Source organism: Malania oleifera, chromosome 4, assembly GCF_029873635.1.
Source record: "Malania oleifera isolate guangnan ecotype guangnan chromosome 4, ASM2987363v1, whole genome shotgun sequence".
NCBI classification, from domain to species: Eukaryota; Viridiplantae; Streptophyta; class Magnoliopsida; order Santalales; family Ximeniaceae; genus Malania; species Malania oleifera.
Genome location: NC_080420.1, coordinates 48,487,389 through 48,509,789, shown reverse-complemented (window position 1 = coordinate 48,509,789; position 22,401 = coordinate 48,487,389). Strand labels below are relative to the sequence as shown.

Below are 22,401 nucleotides of genomic sequence, written 5' to 3'. Positions count from 1 at the left end.
AACTATGATTTAAAATATTATGTTAAACAATGCAGAAAATTTATGTTCAATAAGTTATGATATGGCTGGCATAAATGCCGTGATTTATATGCTATGACATGACTAGCGTAGATGCCATGATTTATATGTTATGATATGGCTAGCGTAGATGTCATGATTTACGATCGGCATAGAATTCATGAAAATATGATCATATCAGATATTACTCAGAAATACGAAACAACTATGTATCAGTAATATGAAATGTACTATATGTTATCAGAACCAAGATGGCTTAGTTTACTATATCAGAGCACGGTACCATAGCTATATGTATAAGTTCAAGTTTATGTTAGTGTTACCACACGTTTCAGATAGAGTGTGGGAGATAGCAGTCGATGTGACTTTAGTGTGGTGTAGATGTTTCCCTGGTAGTTCGGAACAGGTGGGACAAGCCCATCGTACTTACATACTTATGTTGACTTAGTGTGGTCGGCCAACCATTGCTAGGTCCCGCCTTCGAACCGCACAACCCTGTTATGTGAGGGGTAAGACATGACATCAGCTACCTAACCATCCTGGATATTATTTCAGTATTGTACAGTTATAGAAGATGTTTTACATGATTACAGAAATTAGTATGATATTTATTATGAAATTTATGATGATATGATGAATCATGTTTTGCTCAGAGTTTATACAACCAGTTTTTATCAGATATGCATATTATGTATAGTTCATGTTTAAGCATGATAGTACCCATGTTGCCACACACTGATATTAGTTTATCTCCCTTATTGAGAGGTGTCTCACCCCAGCATTACAAACATTTTAGGAAATCCAGATAGAAGGGTGGATAGAGCTCCGCAGCAATAGAGGTTGACCGAACTACCCTGTTAGAAGGGTAAGTAATTGAGTTAGGGTCGGAATGGTTTTTAGGTTATGATCCTAGGGTACTTTTTGGTCCTTTTGGTGGATGATTGTACATATATGATAGGTTCAGTAGACTTCTGGTATTGTGCCCGTTGTTGTATGACATGTATGTAATTTATGTTTTTCGCTACTTAGGTATCAGAGATGTATGACAGATATATCCTCGGTACCCACAGGTCCAGGTTGATCATGACTATATTAGTTTAGTAGGATATTAGGGTTATTATGTATGTTGTTAAAAAAATATATATGGAAAAATAGGCAGGTCATTTCATGTATTGTCTAAGGAAGGAATCTTAGTGGATCCGAGCACGGTAGAGCCGGTAGTCGATTGGGCGAGACCGAAGAATATGCATGAGATTAGAAGTTTCTTGGGTTTGGCATGGTACTATCGTCGATTCATCGAGGGTTTCTCCAGGCTGTCAGGTCCTTTGAAATAGCTTACGAGAAAGAATAGTACATTTGTGTGGACTAGGGAGTGCGAGAAGAGCTTTTAGGAATTGAAATAGTGATTAGTCACAGCCCTAGTGTTGACCATTCCATCAGAGGATAGTGTTTTTGTAATTTATAGTGACGCATCTCTGAAAGGAATCCGGTGTATCTTAATGAAATAGGGAAAGGTTATCATGTCACACCCCAAACCCGTGAGTGGGTCCCAGGTGTGAATTTAGTAATCTAACCTGTCTCTATATCAATTAAAACATACATGATACCACATACAAAGAGGGTCTGACCCCGTGGGGTGAACGGATGCCCTATATACATACATACATACATACATACGTCCATACTCATCAAAATACGTAGCAAAATACGGTCTTTTATACATAACCAGTATCATACCAGAGTCTATACAAGTTAGGATATACCTTCCCATATACAAAACATACCCCAGGTGTCTACAAAAACCATCCCGACAACCTGGATACCAAAACTCATACCTAACAAGTACTAGTAGTAGCTAAACAACACCCCTCGCTTTCGGATGCTAGGATGCTAGTTTCAGCTACCCGAAGGACCTTAAAAACATTTATATATATTCGGTGTGAGACACCTCTCCGTAAGGGAGAAAACAGGTTATATAAGTGTGTGGCATACCAGTGTCATTTTACATACTTCATAACACTATACATACGATACAGTTTGAAACAATTCGTACAATTTCATACATTTCCATACAGTTCCAGTATTTTCACAAAAACATTCCAGTTCATATGATACCCAAAACATATATACATACATACATACATACATACATACGGTCAGTGTTGTCACACCAGTTTCAAAACAACACAAGGTCACCTCATTTCACAGCGATTACATTGCTACCTACGCAACTACGCTGCGACGATCAAGACCCAATAATGATTACATTGCTCCATACGCAACTACACAAGGTCACCTAGTCTCACAGCGATTACATTACTACACGTGCAACTATGAAGATCTATGACTTAGGCCCAATAGTGATTACATTGCTACATACGCAACAACACAAGGTCACCTAGTCTCACCACGATTATATTGCCACATGCACAACTACGCTATGACGAACTAGGCCCACAGTGATTCCCTTGCTACATATAGTGTAGAACACACCCTTCGATGACCAGCCGGAACATACTGGTGATATTTCACACCCCGAATATAGAGCCGGCCACTCTCACCCATGGTAGTTAACCGATACATGGCTGTTTTACAAACTCCTGGAATCATTTTGGAACTCACGTTCCTATATATTTCAACGTACGGTAATTAGTCACCACATAGCTGTTTCACAAATATTTGGAACAAATTACATACATACAAACATACCACACTTATTTGGTTTATGACAAATCATATCGTTTACAAATTCAAGTATACAGTTTATGCAAATATGGATTACGGTCACCTTAATAATACAGTTTTAATACAACCAACAATTTTCCAAACAAAGTAGAAATGATACCCGAAATCCCCAATTTTCCCGAAAACTGTAAGCCGAAAATCCCGTGTTTTTACCCGATAGATTTTCCCAAATAAGTAACCAAAACATACATATGATCGTAGCCTACAGGCTTACCAATCCTGATTTCGAAAATGAACTGATATAAACAGAATCCCCTTACCTTAACCTGAAATCCAACTACGAACTTTACGGTCCTCGAAACTACGAACCGAGACTCCGAAACCTACAAACCACAGTACAATACATACTTACAATCCGTACTACTACACATATATCGAATCAGAAATGAAAACCAAGCTCTACCTCGATTTTAGCCCGTAACCGAAATCCTCCAAAACAAGATTCCGATCCGCTAGAAACGTAGAGAATCCTTCACTGATCCACGCTGTAACTTTGGATTTGCGAATCAAGCAACGTACGACAAAGAAAACTAGAGAGAGAGTGTGTAGGGAGAGTTCTAGAGAGAGAGAGAGAGAGAGCTTTTGGGAGAATTAGCCCCCAAGCAATCCCAAAATATCCTTTTATAAGCCTTTGACCTGGGGAATTTTGTCAACGAATTGGTGTCTTCGTCGACGAATTCTTCAGAGATTTCATCGACAAACCTTGATATTTCCAATTTCTTAAACCCCTCAGCATTTCCTCGTCGACGAACCTCTGAATTTCGTCGACGAGAAGCCTTCTGCCTTCGTTGACGAATTATGGCCTCGTCGACGAAGTCTGTAGAATTCCATTTCCATCCCTCTTTTACATATAAACCCACCTCACACGGTTCGGGTTCTTACAATCTCCCCTCCTTACAAAAATTTCATCATCGAAATTTGCAATCTCTTTTCACAATCATATTCATACTTCTACATACATACATACTCTGATGTGAAACGGTGACTATTTATACGCAGTCCCTTTACGATACATACACACTCACTCTAGAGAATACGGCGGCTATTTATACGCAGCCCCATTACAATACGTACATACATTTTCTAGAGAATACGACGGCCATTTATACATAGCCCCGTTACAATACATACATACATACCCTCACCTATGGTGGAGGAATACCGCGGTTACATATATACGTGACCTCGAGAGCTTACAATACAACAGAACTCTCCCAGAGGCTAACCACTAAATACAATATGATAGCAGAGGATTACATACATACATATATACATACATACTCATACCACCCTGCTATCTAAATACTACTCAAAACAATTGTGGATACTTCTAGCGTATTTCCGTCTCTAGTTCCCAAGAAGCTTCCTCAACCTCATGGTTCTACCACAATACTTTCACTAACGGTATCTCTTTGGTACGAAGCTTTTGAATTTTACGGTCCAGAACCTGAACAAGTATCTCCTCATACGCTAAAGTATCCCCAACTTCCAACTTATCATAACTAATAACATGAGATGGATCCAACACATACCTTCTCAGCATGGATACGTGAAACACATCGTGGACCCTCAAGAGTGTTGGGGGTAGTGCAACTCTGTAGGCTACAGGACCCACTCGCTCAAGTACCTCAAATGGTCCAATATACCTCGGGCTCAGCTTGCCCTTCCTCCCGAATCTCATCACTCCCTTCATTGGAGCAATTCTAAGGAATACCTTACCCCCCACTTCGAACTCCAACTCATGGCGGCGAACATCCGCGTAACTCTTTTGTCGACTTTGAGCCGATCTAATCCTCTCCCGAATCAAACCTACTTTCTTAGATGCCTGCTGAACAAGTTCAGGTCCTAAAACTTGACGTTCACCGACCTCATCCCAATATAAAGGAAATTGACACCTTCGACCATATAAAGCCTCGAATGGTGCCATCCCTATACTAGCCTGGAAGCTATTGTTATAGGCAAACTCCACTAGTGGCAAAAACTGAATCCAACGACCACCGAAGTCCAATACACAAGCCCGTAACATGTCCTCCAAGATCTGTATCGTCCTCTCTGACTGTCCATCAGTCTGGGGGTGGAATGCTGTACTAAAAGTAAGCTTCGTCCCTAATGCTTCCTGCAAACTCTTCCAAAATTGAGAAGTAAACCTCGGATCTCGATTTGAAACAATGGACACCAGAACTCTATGCATTCTCACTATCTCATGCACATATAGGTCTGCTAGTCTACTTAAAGGGTAGCTGACCTTCATAGGTACAAAGTGAGCAGATTTCGTCAACCTGTCCACAATTACCCAAATAGCATTTTGCCTATGAAGCACTATCGGTAATCTGATAACAAAGTAAATGGAAATGTGGTCCCATTTCCATATCAGAATAGGCAAAGGCTGCAACGGCCCTACCGGTCTCTGATGTTCAGCCTTTACCTGCTGACACGTCAGACACTACTCCACGAACCAGGCAATATCCCTCTTCATACCACTCCACCAGAACGGCTCGCGCAAATCCCGATACATCTTTGTACTACTCGGATATACCGTATATAAAGAACGATGCGTTTCTTCCAAAATCATTCTTCTGATCTCATCGTCTTTTGGAACACATAACCTGGTCCCAAATCTCAACACACCTCTATCCGAGATGCTAAAATCCGTAGCCAAACCTTGCTGCACTTTCTCCACAATCTCAGTTAACTCTGCATCACTAGCCTGCGCAGCTTTAATATGCTCAAACAAGGTCGGTTGGATTACCAAGCTAGCAAAAAAAGCCTGATGATCACCATACACCAACTCTACGCCAAGGCTTTCCAAATCTTGCCTGACATGTTGCTGAACTACAACTGCAGTTACTGCTACATGTTCCGACTTCTGACTCAACGCATATGTTACCGCATTAGTCTTCCCTAGGTGATAACTGATCGTGCAATCATAGTCCTTAATCAACTCTAGTCACCGCCTCTGCCTCATATTCAGCTCCTTCTACGTGAAAAAGTACCTGAGGCTTTTGTGGTCAGTGAAAATATCACACTGAACATCGTATAGGTAGTGTCGCCAGATCTTTAAGGCATAAACTACAGCAGCCAATTCCAGATCATGTGTAGAGTAATTCTTCTCATACTCTTGCAGTTGCCGAGAAACGTACGCCACCACCTTACCCTGTTGCATAAGCACACATCCTAAACCCCTCAGGGACACGTCACTATAAATCACAAAACTCCCATCCCCCGAAGGAATGGTCAATACTGGAGCAGTAACCAGCCGGTGCTTTAACTCGAGAAAGCACTGCTCGCAATCACTAGTCCAATCAAACCTCACCCCCTTCTTAGTCAATCGTGTTAGAGGTCCAGACAATTTAGAAAAACCCTCTACGAACCGACGATAGTAACCCGCTAGTCCCAGAAAACTCCAAACCTCTTGCATACTCTTCGGTCTAGCCCAGTCAACCACAACTTCAATCTTACAGGAATCGATGGAGATACCGCCCTTAAACACCACATGGCCTAAGAACGCGACCTGATTCAACCACAACTCACACTTTTTCAGCTTAGCAAACAATTTCTTCTCCTACAGAATCTGTAGTACCAACCTCAAATGGTACTCATGCTCTTCCGAACTCTTCGAATATACCAGAATATCGTCGATGAACACCACTACGAACTGGTCCAGGTACTCATGAAATACCCTGTTCATCAGATCCATGAACACTGCCGGTGCATTAGTTAACCCAAATGGCAAAACCAAGAATTCATAGTGGCCGTATCTAGTTCGGAAAGTTGTCTTTGCTACATCCTCAGATCTAACCCTTATCTGATGATACCATGACCGTAGGTCAATCTTCGAAAAGACCTCCATTCCCTGAAGCTGGTCAAAGAGATCATCTATACGAGGCAAAGGGTAACGGTTCTTCACCGTCACTTTGATGATCTCACGATAGTCAATACACATACACATCGACCCATCCTTCTTCTTCACAAATAATACTGGAGCTCCCCAGGGTGAAACATTCAGTCGAATAAAACCTTGGTCTAGTAGTTCTTGCAACTGCTCCTTCAACTCTCGAAATTTTGCTGGAGCCATCCGGTATGAAGCTTTAGAGATCGGTGCCTTGCTAGGCAGCAACTCAATCGCAAACTCCACCTCACGATCCGGAGGTAAACCGGGTAAATCATCTAGAAACACATCCAGGAACTCACTAACTATCCGAATTAGGGGTGAGCAAAATTCGGTGAAAATCGAATTAACCGAATTAACCGGCCGAAATTGGTCGGTTCGGTTCGGGTAAAAATCTCGGTTCGGTCGGTTCGGTTATAATTCTACAAAATTTCGGTTAATCGGTTTCGGTTCGGTTAAGGGTAAAAAAAATTTCGGTTAACCGAATTAACCAAATTACTAATTAATTAGATTTAAATATAATTTATGAATATAAATTTTGCTTATGTAAGTGCATTAAGAAGTTTAATTAACCTATTTGGATTCTTTGTTCTATGGTAAAATATTATTTTCATTAATAAAATTAATAAATAAGGTATTTAATTAAGTTGGATTTGGTTTTTAAAAAAAATTATAATTGTATTATATTTCTAACAATTAATTTTAAATGATTTCGGTTAAAATCGGTTAACCGAATTACCCGAATGGGCAATTCGGTCGGGGTCGGTTCGGTGTCTTTCGTCAATTCGGTCGGTTCGGTTAATGGTTTATATTAACCGAATTTTTCGGTTAATTCGGTTAATTACCCGAATTTAACCGAACCGACCATTTGCTCACCCCTAATCCGAATGTCCTCGAGTCTTAACTCATTCCGCGGTGGTTCCTGCACACAAGCTAAGTACCCTTGACATTCGTCCAAAAGTAACCTCCTCACCTGCAAAGCCAATAGAATCTGTGGCGTCGAATGCACACACGATCCCACGAACTCATACTCCTGCTTCCCAGGAGGTCTGAACACTACTACCTTCTTCCGACAGTCAATCACCGCATAACTAGAGAACAACCAATCCATTCTCAGTATGACATCGAAACCCGACATGTCGTATACTACAAGATTCACCGGTAGCAGTCTCTTCTGAATGACAACCAGGCAGTTTCCTAACACCTTACTACAAATTGTTATACTCCCAGTCCGCGTAGCCACAGCCAAACATTCATCCAAAAGTTGGGTTTCAACCCCACACTATTTCACAAATCTAGCAGATATGAACGAATGGGTTGCCCCCGAATCAAATAAAACAACAGCTCTATTCGAAAGCAATAACATGGTACCTATCACCACGTTCCTAGCGTGTTCCGCATCTGCTAGAGTAAGTAAATATACTCTCGCTAGAGCCGTGGGCGCCTGGTAATTCCCCCAAGGCACCTGATTACTCCCACGATTTTGGTTCTGTGCAGGCATATTCCTACTCTGTTCCTGACAGCTCTTTGCCATGTGGCCTGACTTGTCACAGTTGTAGCATACACCCCAAAATGGTCGACACTCGCCATCATGCCATTTATGGCACTTAGCACATGGTGCGGAGGATGGATCCCCCTGAGCATTCGGTCGCTCGGTGTTCTGCCAATAACTAGAGCTATAATTCTTCTTCTTCTTCCACTAACTCTGTCGATGACCACTCTGAGGACCAGAAGATACTGGCCTCTTCCCCTGAACCTGCACTACCTCATCTCCCCGAAGGTCGGTCTCAACTATAGTGACTTTATCCACTAGAATAGAGAACTCACGGATCTACAGCACCCCCCCCAAGATGGCGGATGTCTTTCCTCAGACCCCTCTCAAACCTCCGAGACTTCTCGTGCTCATTCGGAACCAAGTACGGCATGAATTGAGATAACTCGATATATTTGGCAACATACCTCTACACCGTCAAAGTTCCCTGCCTTAGGCCCAAAAACTCATCAGCCTTTGCATCCTGAGTGGAGACCGGAAAGTATCTCTCGAAAAATACCTCCTTAAAATGGCCCCACGTCATATCAGATGGACCAACTCTCTGCCTCTCAAGCAGACTCACTGCCGTCCACCTTCGCCCTACCTCCCCAGTTAGCTGGAAGGTAGCGTACAAGACCTTCTGCCCATCAATGCAGTGGAGAACATCTAGAATCCTCTCGGTCTTCTCGACCCAGTCCTCTGCCACTATCGGATCAGGTCTTCCCATAAATGTTGGAGGAGGTATGCGTGTGAACCTCTCAATGGTACACCCCGCATCAGTAGGAGAACTCTCACGTCTCCTAACACTCCGCCCAATCTCTCGGATCACCTATCTCACCAAATCACGAGACACAGAAGGAGACTCATCACTTGCCGTCTCCTCGGAGCCACTCTCCAAGTTATTATCCTTGGGCTCCATTTTGAAAATAGAATAGGAATCGGTTAGAATTCCTATATTGTACGCAGTTAACACAATCATAGACCTAAACATGTCAACTATTACTCTCACAAGACTAAGCATGTCCCGTCACACCGACACGAACGTCATCAATGGTCTGCCCTGCCTTTATTGGAATCGTCATCTTAGGAAAAACATGGAATATCGTCGACAAATCCTGGTCTAGCAATAGAACAACCCTCAACCAATACTACCCATTTCCTACATCCTATACTCTAGAATGCACTCATCAATACTCCTAACCAAGTCTACAAGACCTAACAACCTAGTTAGCTCTGATACCAAGTCACGCCCTGAACCCGCGAGTGGGTCCCAGGTGTGAATTTAGTAACCTAACCTGTCTCTGTATCAATTAAAATATACGTGATACCACATACAAAGAGGGTCCGACCCTATGGGGTGAACGAATGCCCTATATGCATACATACATACGTCCATACTCATCATAATACACAGCACAATATGGTCTTTTATACATAACCAGTATCATACCAGAGTCTATACAAGCTAGGATATACCTTCCCATATACAAAACATACCCCAGGTGTCTACAAAAACCATCCCGACAACTTGGATACCAAAACTCGTACTTAACAGGTACTAGTAGTAGCTAAACAACACCCCTCGCTTTCAGATGCTAGGATGCTAGTTTCAACTACCCGAAGGACTTGAAAAACATTTATATATATTCGGGGTGAGACACCTCTCAGTAAGGGAGAAAATAGGTTATATAAGTGTGTGGCATACCAGTGTCATTTTACATACTTCATAACACTATACATACGATAAAATTTGAAACAATTCGTACAGTTTCATACATTTCCATACAGTTCCAGTATTTTCACAAAAAAATTCCAGTTTATACGATACCCAAAACATACATACATACATACATACATACGGTCAGTGTTGTCATACCAGTTTCGCAACTACGGTCATCTCGTCTCACAGTGATTACATTGCTACCTATGCAACTACGTTGCGACGATCAAGGCCTAATAGTGATTACATTGCTCCATACGCAACTACACAAGGTCACCTAGTCTCACAACAATTACATTATTACACGTGCAACTACGAAGATCTACGACTCAGGCCCAATAGTGATTACATTGCTACATATACAACTACGCAAGGTCACCTAGTCTCACCACGATTACATTGCCACATGCACAACTACGCTGCAATGACCTAGGCCCACAGTGATTCCATTGCTACATATGGTGTAGAACATACCCTTCGGTGACCAGCCAGAACATACTAGTGATATTTCACACCCCAGATATAGAGCCGGCCACTCTCACCCACGGTAGTTAACCGATACATGGCTGTTTTACAAACTCCTGGAATCATTTTGGAACTCTTCCTATACATTTTAGCGTACGGTAATTAGCCGCCACATACCTGTTTCACAAATATCTGGAACAAAATACATACATACAAACATACCACACTTATTTGGTTTATGGCAAATCATATCTTTTACAAATTCAAGTATACAGTTTTTGCAAATATGGATTACCGTCACCTTAATAATACAGTTTTAATACAACCAATAGTTTTCCAAACAAAGTAGAAATGATACCCGCAATCCCCAATTTTCCCGAAATCTATAACCCAAAAATCCCGTGTTTTTACCCGATAGATTTCCCCAAATAAGTAACCAAAACGTACATACGATCGTAGCCTACAGGTTTACCAATCCTAATTTCGAAAATGAACTGATATAAACAGAATCCCCTTACCTTAACCCAAAATCCAACTACGAACTCTACGATCCTCGAAACTACGAATTGAGACTCCGAAACCTACAAACCACAATACAATACATACTTACAATCCGCACTACTACACATATATCGAATCAAAAATGAAAATCAAGCCCTACCTCGATTTTAGCCCAAAACCCGAAATCCTCCGAAACAAGATTCTGATCTGCTAGAAACGTTGAGAATCCTTCACTGATCCTCGCTGAAACTTTGGATTTGAGAATCAGGCGACGTACGACAAAGAAAACTAGAGAGAGAGTGTGGGGAGAGTTCTAAAGAGAGAGAGAGAGAGAGAGAGAGAGAGAGAGAGCTTTTGGGAGGCTTAGCCCCAAAGCAATCCCAAAATATCCTTTTATAAGCCTTTGACCCGGGGAATTTCGTCAATGAATTGGTGTCCTCGTCGACAAATTCTTTAGAGATTTCGTCGACGAGACGGAGATTTCGTCGATGAACCCTGATATTTCCAATTTCCTGAACCCCTCGGCTTTTCCTCGTTGACAAACCTCTGAATTTCGTCGATAAGAAGCCTTTTGCCTTCGTCGATGAATTATGGCCTCGTTGACGAAGTCTGCCATTTTCATCCCTCTTTTACATATAAACCCACCTCAAACGGTTCAGGTTCTTACATTTCGCGTACGCTTCTCGCCAACTCAAGGAGTATAAGAAGAACTACCCTACGTATGACTTGGAGTTGGCAGCAGTGGTTCTTGCATTTAAATTTGGCGGCACTACCTATACGATGAAAAGTACGAAATCTTTACCGACCACAAGAGTCTTAAGTAATTTTTCACTCAGAAAGAGTTGAACATGAGGTAGCGGAGATGACTTGAGTTGATAAAGGACTACAACTATACCATTAGTTACCACCCAAGAAAGCCTAATGTGGTAGTTGATGCTTTGATTTAGAAGTCAGTGCCTGCGTCAATCTTTGAAATTGGGGTTTAGCATGAGATTAGGATGGACTTGGAAAGGTTGGGTGTGGAATTAATGGAACGAAATCACCAGGGATTCATTGCTAACCTAGTAGTGCAACTGATCTTAAGGGAAAGGATCAGAGTAGCTCAAATGAAAGATGCAAAGCTGGCAAAGATTGTAAGTGGAATACAGGATGGGTTGAATATAGATTTCAATGTCTCAGACGATGGGGTGTTAAGATTTCACACCAGGATATGCATACCGAATGATGCTGAGATTAAACAAACCATCCTGGAAGAAGCACATCGCTCTCTATATATACAGTGCATCCAGGGAGCACAATGATGTACAGGGATCTTCAGGAATCTTTCTGGTGGTTTAACATGAAAAGAGAGATCACACATTTTGTTGAGCAGTGCCTAATGTGTCAGCAGGTGAAGGCCGAGCACTAGAGGCCAACAAGACCTTTGCAACCATTTCTCATTCCTAAGTGGAAATGGGAGTACATTTCTATGGACTTTGTCACGGGACTGCCATCGGCACATTAAAGACAGAATGCTATATGGGTTGTAGTTAACAGGATGACGAAGATTGCTCATTTCATCCTAGTTAAAATCATTTACTCTATAAAAAGGTTGGTAGAGCTCTATGTGCATGAAATAGTCAGAATGCACAGGGTGCTTGTGTCTATAATTTCAAATAGGGACCCGCGGTTTACTTCCCGGTTCTGGAAGAGTCTATAGGAAGCTTTGGGATCTCAACTCACTTTTAGTACTGCTTTTCACCCGCAAACTGATGGTTAGTTAGAGAGGATCATTCAGATTCTAGAGGATATACTGCGGGCATGTGTATTGGATTTCAGGGGTAGTTGGATTAAATATCTACCGTTAGTTAAGTTTGTATATAATAATAGTTATCAGGCCAGTATCAGGTTAGTGCCATAAGAGGCACTGTATGGTCGCAGGTGCTAATCTTCGTTGTATTAGGACGAGGTCTGTGAGCGACAGATTCTAGGTCGGAGCTTGTGCAGTAAACCTCTAAGAAGGTTCAGTTTATCAGAGAAAGAATTAAGGCAGCGTAAAATCAATAAAAAAGCTATGCGGATAATCGCCGACGAGAGCTAGAGTTCGAGATCGGTGATATGATATTCTTAAGGATTGCTCCGATGAAGGGGGTGATGGGGTTCGGGAAGAAAGGAAATTTGAGCCCTCGGTACATTGGGCCATTTGAGATCCTGTAAAGGATTGGTCTAATGGCCTATCGAGTGGCATTACCCCCAGCTTTGTCTAGAGTTCACAATGTGTTCCACGTGTTAGTGTTAAGGAAGTATGTGCCAGATCCTTTGCACGTGATAAGTTATGAGCCTTTGGAGATTGGGGATGCTCTAGCATACGAGGAGGTACTAGTTTAGATTCTGGATTGGAAAATATAAGAGCTGCATACTAAGGATATACCGTTAGTGAAAGTGCTATAGCGGAATCATGCAGTTGAGGAGGCTTCTTGAGACTTAGAGATAAAAATACACCAAAAATACCCACAACTTTTCAGAGAATTGACCCCAGACAAATTAGTAGGCAACACAGGTAAGTGTTAGTTTTATTTGTAGGTCGAGTAAGGTAGGTTTGTTTAGTTTGTTAGTTGTTTATGATTCTATATATGAATGGTCTTGGGGGAGATTGGTATGATATTGTAACCTCTCAAGACATTATATGTAACCACGGTCCTCCATAAGTGAGGGTATTTAATAAACTTAGGACGAGGCTGCTATGTGGGTAGCTACCAACTCTTTTGTAAAGATGGATTGTGAGTTAAGGATGTGATTGGTGGCAGTTAGCAAATTTCAAGGACAAAATTTTCATAAAAGGGGAGATTGTAGAAACCCGAATAAAAAAAATAAGGAAAATAAATAAGAAAAGAAGTAAGGAAATTTTTTAAATGCAAACAACAGGATTCGTCGACAAACTCCCTATTTTCATCGATAAAGTCCCTTCTGCAATTCATTAACAAACTTCAGGCATCATCGACGAGGAAATGCCGAGATGAATTTCAGGCTTAGGGTTCATCGATGAACCCCTCCTTTTGTTGACGAACATCCTTCTACAGTTCGTCGACGAAGGCATCATTTCGTCGACAAATGTGACTAGGTCAACGGTCTATAAATAGGATTTTTCATTTCTTCTTCATTAAGAAATCATATTTCTCTCTCTCTAAACCGGCATCCCTCACTCTCCCTTTACAATTCTTCACCGTTCGTCGCCTGAATCGACGATTGGAGGTTACCACGAGGATCTGGAGGAAATTCTTTACAAGTCTAGCGGAGTGGATTCTTGAATGAGGTTTTTTTAGGCATCACCCCAAAGTTAAGGTAAGGGTAGAAATGAGCTGTTTATTTAGCGTATAACTGTTTAAATGGGGTGTATGGGCCTGGGGGTGTTTAATGGTTATTATGAGCCTGTGTTGCCATGGGTTGGGCTTAGGAGCATTGTAGGAGCTCTTTCAGTAAATATATATAGCATTTTATTCGGTTCAACTCTAATAAAACTTCTGACTTAACTTAATCCCCTTACCTATATATATGTTTTTAGTTGTTGTTTTGAAAACCAACTGTTCAAAATGGACTTTTCAAACCTAGGATATATGATATGGTATTTTGAGTAAAAATAAACGGTGGAAAGTTTGGTTTAACATCATAAATGGGATATATTGTATATTGAAATCGCGTGGCAGATGAGTATTATTTTGAGGGTTATTGTATAATCGAGTTTGTGAATGTTTGCGAAATACTATAACTGTTTGTGAAAATACAGGGATTTGCTATAGCGGTTGTGAGCCGAGTTTTATATGACGGGCGAGGTCCAGGATTTGATATAGCGACTGCGAGTTGAGATTTATATGGTGGCTGAGGGCCGAGATTTGATATAGCGACTACGAGCCGAGTTGTATATGACGACGGAGGGCCGAGTTTTATAATATGACAGATTTTATATGAAATGAGTTTGAAATACAATTTTTATTACTTAAATTGCATGATATGCTTTAGGAACCCTGAGAACCAGTTATATTATGAGCACGGTACTATTGCTAAAGATTCAGTATTTGACCATGTGCGCCCATACTATTTTGGATAGAAATGTAGGACGGTCTCAGCTAATTGGCCTCAGTCGAGGGTGTACCTTTCCTGACAGTCCGGACTAGGAAGTAGTAAGGCAATCGGACCCGCAAGCAAGTTGCGGATGCCTGCTGTCGTAGTTAGCTACAGATGAATGATTTGACTTTGTCTGTATTAATCTCCCAAGGCTTAGCCCAACCTTCGGGCAGCACAACCAATACCATGGGGGAAGTAAATAGTGTTTAGTCCTAGGGAGTGTCTTTTATGCTTATTTGTAGATTTATGTAAATGATGTTATTTATTTATTTACTGAATTATTTATACCATGGAAATGAGATGAATATTTTCAACTGTGTAAAGTGAGTACAATGTAAAATAGCTATTTTCGGTTAAATGGAAGATGAATGTTTTCTGTAAACACTAAATGCATGTTGACCACACACTGATGTTAACTTAATCTTCCTTAAAGAGAAATGTCTCACCCTAATGTACAAATTATCTTTTCAGGAGCATCTCGAGGTCGAGTTTAGCAAACTCCAGGGCGGGTTGATAGTTAGTTAGTTTCTGTGAGTGTCAGTAAGAACTCTACTGTATATAAGTGGGGTTTGAAGCCCTGAGTATGTAATATCAGTGTATGGAATGAGTCGTTTTTGTTTGTATTGTTTTAATGGGTTGTAATATGGATAATTGGAGGCTATTGTGGATAAAGGTACTTTAGAACTTTGGTAATCGATTATGAAGGATATATATATATTTTTTATTTCCGCTGCATTTATATTACTGATTATGGCATCAGGTACATAGATGTCACTAAAGTAGCACCCCGGGCCCACGTGGTAGGTCGGGACATTACACTTGTGCTATTTACTTTGTCATTTATTTTGATATCAATCACTTGTATCCTATCAAAGTTTTTGTTTTGTAGAAAAACTTATTATCTGCGAAAAACGTCTATTCACCCCACTTTAGACACACACTAGGGCCGACAATATATGCAAAGGAAATAAAAGGGGGTGCAGAAGATAGTCTAGGAGGGTTTATTGTCATGGACAAACAAGTGTAATCAATCACCTAATCTTTGGTTATGCACACTTTTCAAATAAATTTTTTTTTAAAAAAAAAACCGAGTTACTTATGTCCATCATCCCTATACTACCATAAGATAAACATGTTCTATCACTAACATGGGCTACACATGGCAACACATGAGATTTTAGAGAAGGAGAGTCATCATCCAACTCTTTGGGAACATCATCAATTAGTTCAAATATTCAATTGTTCATTGTACGAGCTAGTTTACTAATGTGGGAGATCTATCTAAGCAATAACCACAAAAGCATGCTAGTCTAGCCAATGAACAAAGCTTGCTAAAACTTTTTTGATATGCTAGTGGTAAGCTAACACAATATGGAGATTTGATAGACTAATTAAACTACCATGGCTCTGATTGCAATTAGAAAGACAAAAATTGGAAATTTATTTAAGATACTAATTAGAAAAAGATATAAAGAAAGTACTAATGAGGGTCGAAACATAAATAAAGTGAAGATAGCTCCTTCGTTATGTTTGCAACACGTCTTTACCCTTATAGTAAGGAAGGTGCTTTAAAACTCCAAACCACTATCGAGTACATAGAATATATATGTGTGTGTGCGCGTGCTTGTACACTATTAGGGAAGTTTAAGCAATTTTTCGTCATTTTGTTTTGTTTTTTTGTTTTTTCTTTTTTTTTTAAATCATCTTTTCAATAAGTAAGACAAATTTATAACTTTTCATTGTCTCTTATCTCTTAGTTATCCAAAATATTGTAAATTAAAAAAAAATAAGACATAAACAGTGGCATGTGTACCAAATCCATTAAAAATACCAAACTGGGTTGGGGGTGTTAGTAACTCCTTAACCGATTTAGGTTTTTAAAATTTCAATTTCATCTCTAACTTTTTAAAAATTAAAAATGCATTAAAAATTGAATTCAAAATTTATAAGTCTAAATTGGTTATTCGAAAATCATATATTTGATGGATTCCCTCTATAAGGTTGGATTTCAAATAAAAACATATTGGATGATGTGACCAATTTCCTTTCATTCTTCTAATTAATGTTTTAATTCAATTAATAAAAGAATCATATCTTGATGCTGATATAAAGTAAGATTTTAATTCTCCTTTTTGCTTTAAAAAAACTAATTAGATGACAAAAAATTATAAATTCACGCTTATAATTAATTTCAAAATACACGTATTTTTATAAATTCTATTCTGGTTAAAGGCTCCTTCAAATGGGTAATTGGAGCAACATGTTAGATCGCATTCTATAAAACATTCTTACAAATTCACGCTTATAATTAATTTCAGTTCCAAATCACTATATTCAAATGGATAGATGGAGCAATCTGTTCGGTCGCACTCTAGAAGACATTCTCTTTGTTTCGGGCAAGCATGGAAAACATTTTCTGGAACATGATAAACAAAATGGAAGGGGAAAAAACAAAAGCGGGAGAATAAACCAGAGAAGGACAGAAAAATTCCTAGTCCCAAACAGCCCTCAAGCACGCCACAGTAGACCGCGCGTGCGCTCCCACAAAAACAAAAATGCCTTGCTTCCAAATCGAGAACGCCTCGCCCGCATTATTTCTATTCCCTCAGCACGTGCGCCCCACCCCCCTCCCTCTCTCTCTCTCTCTGGGCTTGCTTCGCAAGCGTCTGTTGGTACAATTTCGAACGGAACTCTCTCTCTCTCTCTCTCTCTCTCTCTCTCAAATATAACAAACACGGAGAAAGGGAAAAGAGAGGGAGAGAATCATATGAAGTTGGTGGCAGCGACGGGATGATGCATGCGTACAATCGGCTTCCGAGTAGCGGTCACAGCACGCCATCGCCGCCGCAGTCGCCGCTCCGGTCGCCGAGGTACCGCCACGGAAAGTCCAAGTCCGGCCGCTTCCCGCAGACGCCGGGTCAGGCCCGGAGTTTCGCACAGCGCCTCGCCTGGGTTCTCCTTTCCGTTCTCCTCCGCCGACAGGGCATCTTCCTCTTCGCTCCCCTCATCTACATCTCCGGCATGCTTCTCTATATGGGTTCCGTTTCGTTTGACGTTGTTCCGATCATCAAGCACCGCCCCGCCACCGGCTCCGTTTACCGCAGCCCCCAGCTCTACGCGAAGCTCGGCCCCGAGATGGCGGCCGATAATTCAACGGCCGATGCGGTCAGTGTTTTTAATTTTTCGATCTCGTGCAGCTGAATTCCGGTGAATTGTTTGGTGTTTGAATATGGATGTGATCTGTTTGTTTATCCTTTGTGTCTCAAATTTGTGCGTGGGCTGAGTTGGGAATCGTGTGGTTGTGATCTTGCTTTAATTTGTTGAAGGGATGTTATATATAGACAATGCACTACTAGTAAATCATTGCGCGTCCTCTGATCAGAAGTAAATGAGTACCAGGGGTTTCTCCCTTTATTGGGACGGAGGTGGGGGAGGTTGTGGGGCTTGAATTTTTAATTTTAACTGTTTCAGGATGCTCTGGTATTTGAAGATAATTGTGGCAATTATATCTGTTATTAAAATCTATTAAATTAATGAAAATTTAAATCATGAAATCTTCTTTGAACAAAGATTAATTGGGAGACAATGCAATCCTGCCTGCTTACAGCCTGAAGGCATGAGAAATGCTAAGTCTAATACGAGGTTGGTATGTCTGCAGTAATATTGAAATTAGCTTTCTATTTGTTTAACATTTGGGCAAATTCCTCCATGGCAACACTGTGAGCGCCTTATGTTGTTTGGCATGGTTAAACTCTTTTTTATTGAGGAATGCTAGGAAGAGCTGCTCCATGCACTTCCCTTGTACACTTTCTCTGATTGGCAAGTGGTTTTTGAATTCTCAATGCTACTTTTTTTTTTTGGACTTTTTAAGGTTAAAGGCTAAAGCGGTAGCTTATTTATTTTTTTATTTTTTTAAATGGTAAGTAGTCCAATCATAGAGAGTTTGTAAAGAGAGTGCATTGAGCAACTACTTTCTAGCATTCCTCTTTATTTTTCTAGAAATACATTATTAGGGTAATGGAGAATTCTCTTTGGGAAAGGAGACAAGGACAAGGCATCCTCCACAAAAAAAAGGGACCAAAACAAAAGGAAGAAAAAACAAGGAAGTGAAAACAAGTATTGAAGCGCTGCCCTCTCTAAGCCTCAAGCCTCTTATTAGACAAGTTAAAGAAACTCTTCTAAAAAAGCTTTCAGCAAAACACAAGTGAAGCCAAACTAACTAAGAGTGATTTGCTAGTTAAATTTCTAGAAGAATTCAATGCCCATAGTCTTCCATTACTCAAAGAAGAGCGAAAAGAACGATAACATTCATCAACAAAAATAAGATGACTAGTCTCCCTTTTGTTCAAATTTTTAATGAAATGGAAATTCCAAGATGTCAAATTTCCTTGAAAAAGGTAGAAATTAGAAGGAAGCATCCCAAACCAAAGATCCTTCCTAAGACACTCCCTCACTATCACTAATTTTATAACTCGCCAGATGAGAACATCGCAAGAGCTTGCGCAACAAACATTGAATCTAGTATAGAGTCTTAACGATTGTGCTGAAACTCATACTTACTATAAATTACCTTATGCTAAATGGAATTAGAATCTTAAGGAAAACGTAAATAACCATTTCCACGCTGAAGTTTTGTTTATGATTTTTTGTGATTGAAATAGTGATTCACTATAGCTGGTCTTTATATGGTGTTAACAAGAGCTAAATAAAACAATTTATAGGCCTTATCCAAATACATGGAAACAATTGGAAACTTTGTTATTTAGGATGATTCCTTGATCTCTTCCTTTTGTAATTTTTCTTTCTTCATCTTAGTACGTTGTCTTTTTCTATCCAAATAAGAATTTGAAAACTAGCTTTATCCAACATGCAAAATTTTAAGTGCTTCATTCCAATTGTAGACTTCTAAAATTGTTACAAAATTCCCATGATAAAAGTTAGAAAGGTGCATGATGACATCTAATTGATTGTAACATTTCCATTTCTATAAATAAGGACATGATAGATAAACTGGCAAGTCCTTGGAAAAGTAGAAGATGTTCCATGGTGCACATTCTATGGGAAATTCATTGTTGGAGAATTGGCTTGGTCTGCATTTTTTGGGGGGATCCAAGACTAGGCCTACATTGATGAATTGAACCCAACCAACCTATTGAAGGTGATTGGCTTCAAACTGGAACTATCATGAGTTGAATCTGACCTGTGGTTAGGTTATAACAACAACAACAAAACCAAGCCTTAATTTTCACTAGGTTGGTTATATGAATCCTTTTCCGCCGATTTATGCGATCATGAACCATTTGTTTTGACATATTCAGGGATATTAAATCCCTACTTATTATTTCCTCCCAAGTTATTTAGGGTCTACCCCTGCCCCTTCTACTGCCCCCACAGTAACTAACTCACTCTTCCTCATTCGTACACTATGTGGCCTATCTTGCAAGTGTCCATACCATTTGAGTCATCCCTTCCATATCTTATCTTCTATAGGAGTTACACCTAACTTAGTGCCAATATGTTCATTCCTTAATTTATCTTTCAATGTTATACCACTCATCCATCTAAGCATTCTCATCTCGGTAACTTTTACTTTTTGAATATTATGTTTCTTTGTCGCCCAACATTCCGATCCATATAGCATAACTGGTCTTATAGCTGTCCTATAAAACTTCTCTTTTAATTTTAAGGATATCTTGTGATCACAGAGCACATTTGAAGCACTTCTCCATTTTACCCAACCTGTTTTAACTCTATGCATTACATCATCTTCAATTTCTCCTTCATTTTGCATAATAGATCCAAGATATCGAAATCTACAAGTGCTATTTATTTCTTCATCATCAAGTCTATCTTTGTCTCTAATATTCCTCCTATTATTACTAAAATTACATTTCATATATTTTGTCTAATTTTTGCTTATCCTAAAGCCTCTAGATTCCAAAGCTTCTCTCCATAATTCTAACTCAGCCTCTTTGCCGTCCCTAGTTTTATCAATTAATACAATATCATCTACAAACAACATACACCATGGAACCTCCTTTTGAGCACTCTTAGTTAGTTGGTCTATCACTAAAACAAAAAGATAAGGATTCAAAGAAGATCCTTGATGTAGGTTAAATTAGGGAATTTCTTAATGTGGGGGAATATATACTAGTTTTAGGTCATGGCTTATATGTGTTGATAATTTGTGTTTATGGGCACACATATATAGTTTTTTTTTTTGTTTTCCTGATTTGTTGTTTTTGTTTTTTGTTCGGGGGTGGGAGAATGACACCCGGGGGGGGGGGGGGGTGCCACGTTTTTTGTTTTTCCCACAAACTTGCTATTGCCATTTGCGACTGTTTAGATTATTTTTGAACTGTGTTTCTATCAAATTTATTTAGTAAATTTATTTTCTTGTATAATGTTAGGATGCTTTATTGAAAAAGATACTAATGGGTTAAATCTTTGTTGCACATAAAATTGAAAATTGTGCATCGATATTTTATGTTGCTATTTTATCTGTGATTCCTTTTTTGGTTTATCAAGGAGTTGTTGGAGATTTCTATTTAGCTGTTGGTTTATGGGTTCTTGATTCCTTGGTTTTTTTAGTGCTGACATGATATTAAATCTGCTGTAGATATTAACCATATGGAAACACTCTGTTAAAGGTGGTGGGTGGAAACCATGTATAAACAAATCTTCAGAAGGTACTAAGAATGCCAGTAATTAAATTTGTAGAGTTCATTATGAAATTTCCTTTGTTCCAGTTTTTATTTAAATTTAAAGCTTGACCAGATCTGGCTTTTGCCTTACTCTTCTTTTAATGTCATCTTTAACCTCTTTGGTGTTGATTTGTGTTAGGTTGCTCAGTTTTGTAACATGTCATAATTTTTGTTTTCATCTAGTCTATAATCTCTTCTATTTTCGCCAATGGCCATCCTGTTCCATATAATGACACTTGGCTGGGTATTTAAAGAATCTATGGGCCTTCTTGGTGTCAAAAACTATGAAAATGAGAGAAACTAAAAACCGAAAACCAACCAGCTGTGAAACTAAAACAAATTAAAAACTTGGTTAAACAAATGCACATTTTTGTCTTTGAATCAAATAAAAATTAAAAAACAGGAATTAAAAATAAAAATACAAAAAATAATACAAGTTAAAAATATTATAATAAAAGTAAAAAATTAGTATAATTTTTTATTAATTATTATTTTTCAAAACTCATTGTTTAGTGCTACAAGAAACACTCTTATTGTACACGGAAAAATAGTAATTTTTTTTAATTTTATCATTTTTTTTTCAAATTTCAGAAAATTTATGGATATTTTATTTTAATTATATTTTAAATTCACTTGGTCATTTTATTCTAATTTTACTAAAAAATTATTTATGGAATGAATGGTTTAATCTTCAAAAGTTAACCTTGATTGAAGTATTCTGGCAATA

General features: G+C 39.3%; 1 protein-coding gene across 2 annotated transcripts in view; it reads left to right on the top strand.

Annotated features, from left to right (window-relative positions):
- Window positions 1-17,555: 17,555 nt before the first annotated feature.
- The window catches only part of LOC131154246 (protein ESMERALDA 1), a 51,798-nt gene continuing 46,952 nt past the window's right edge, over window positions 17,556-22,401 (top strand). The window contains exons 1-2 of one of the 2 annotated variants that reach the window (XM_058106895.1): window positions 17,556-18,135; window positions 21,590-21,659. In XM_058106895.1, the coding sequence (XP_057962878.1) occupies window positions 17,761-18,135; window positions 21,590-21,659 (445 nt within the window). In that variant the 5' untranslated portion in view covers window positions 17,556-17,760. The remainder of the gene's footprint in view (window positions 18,136-21,589; window positions 21,660-22,401) is intronic. The other variant, XM_058106896.1, reaches the window with a different exon arrangement.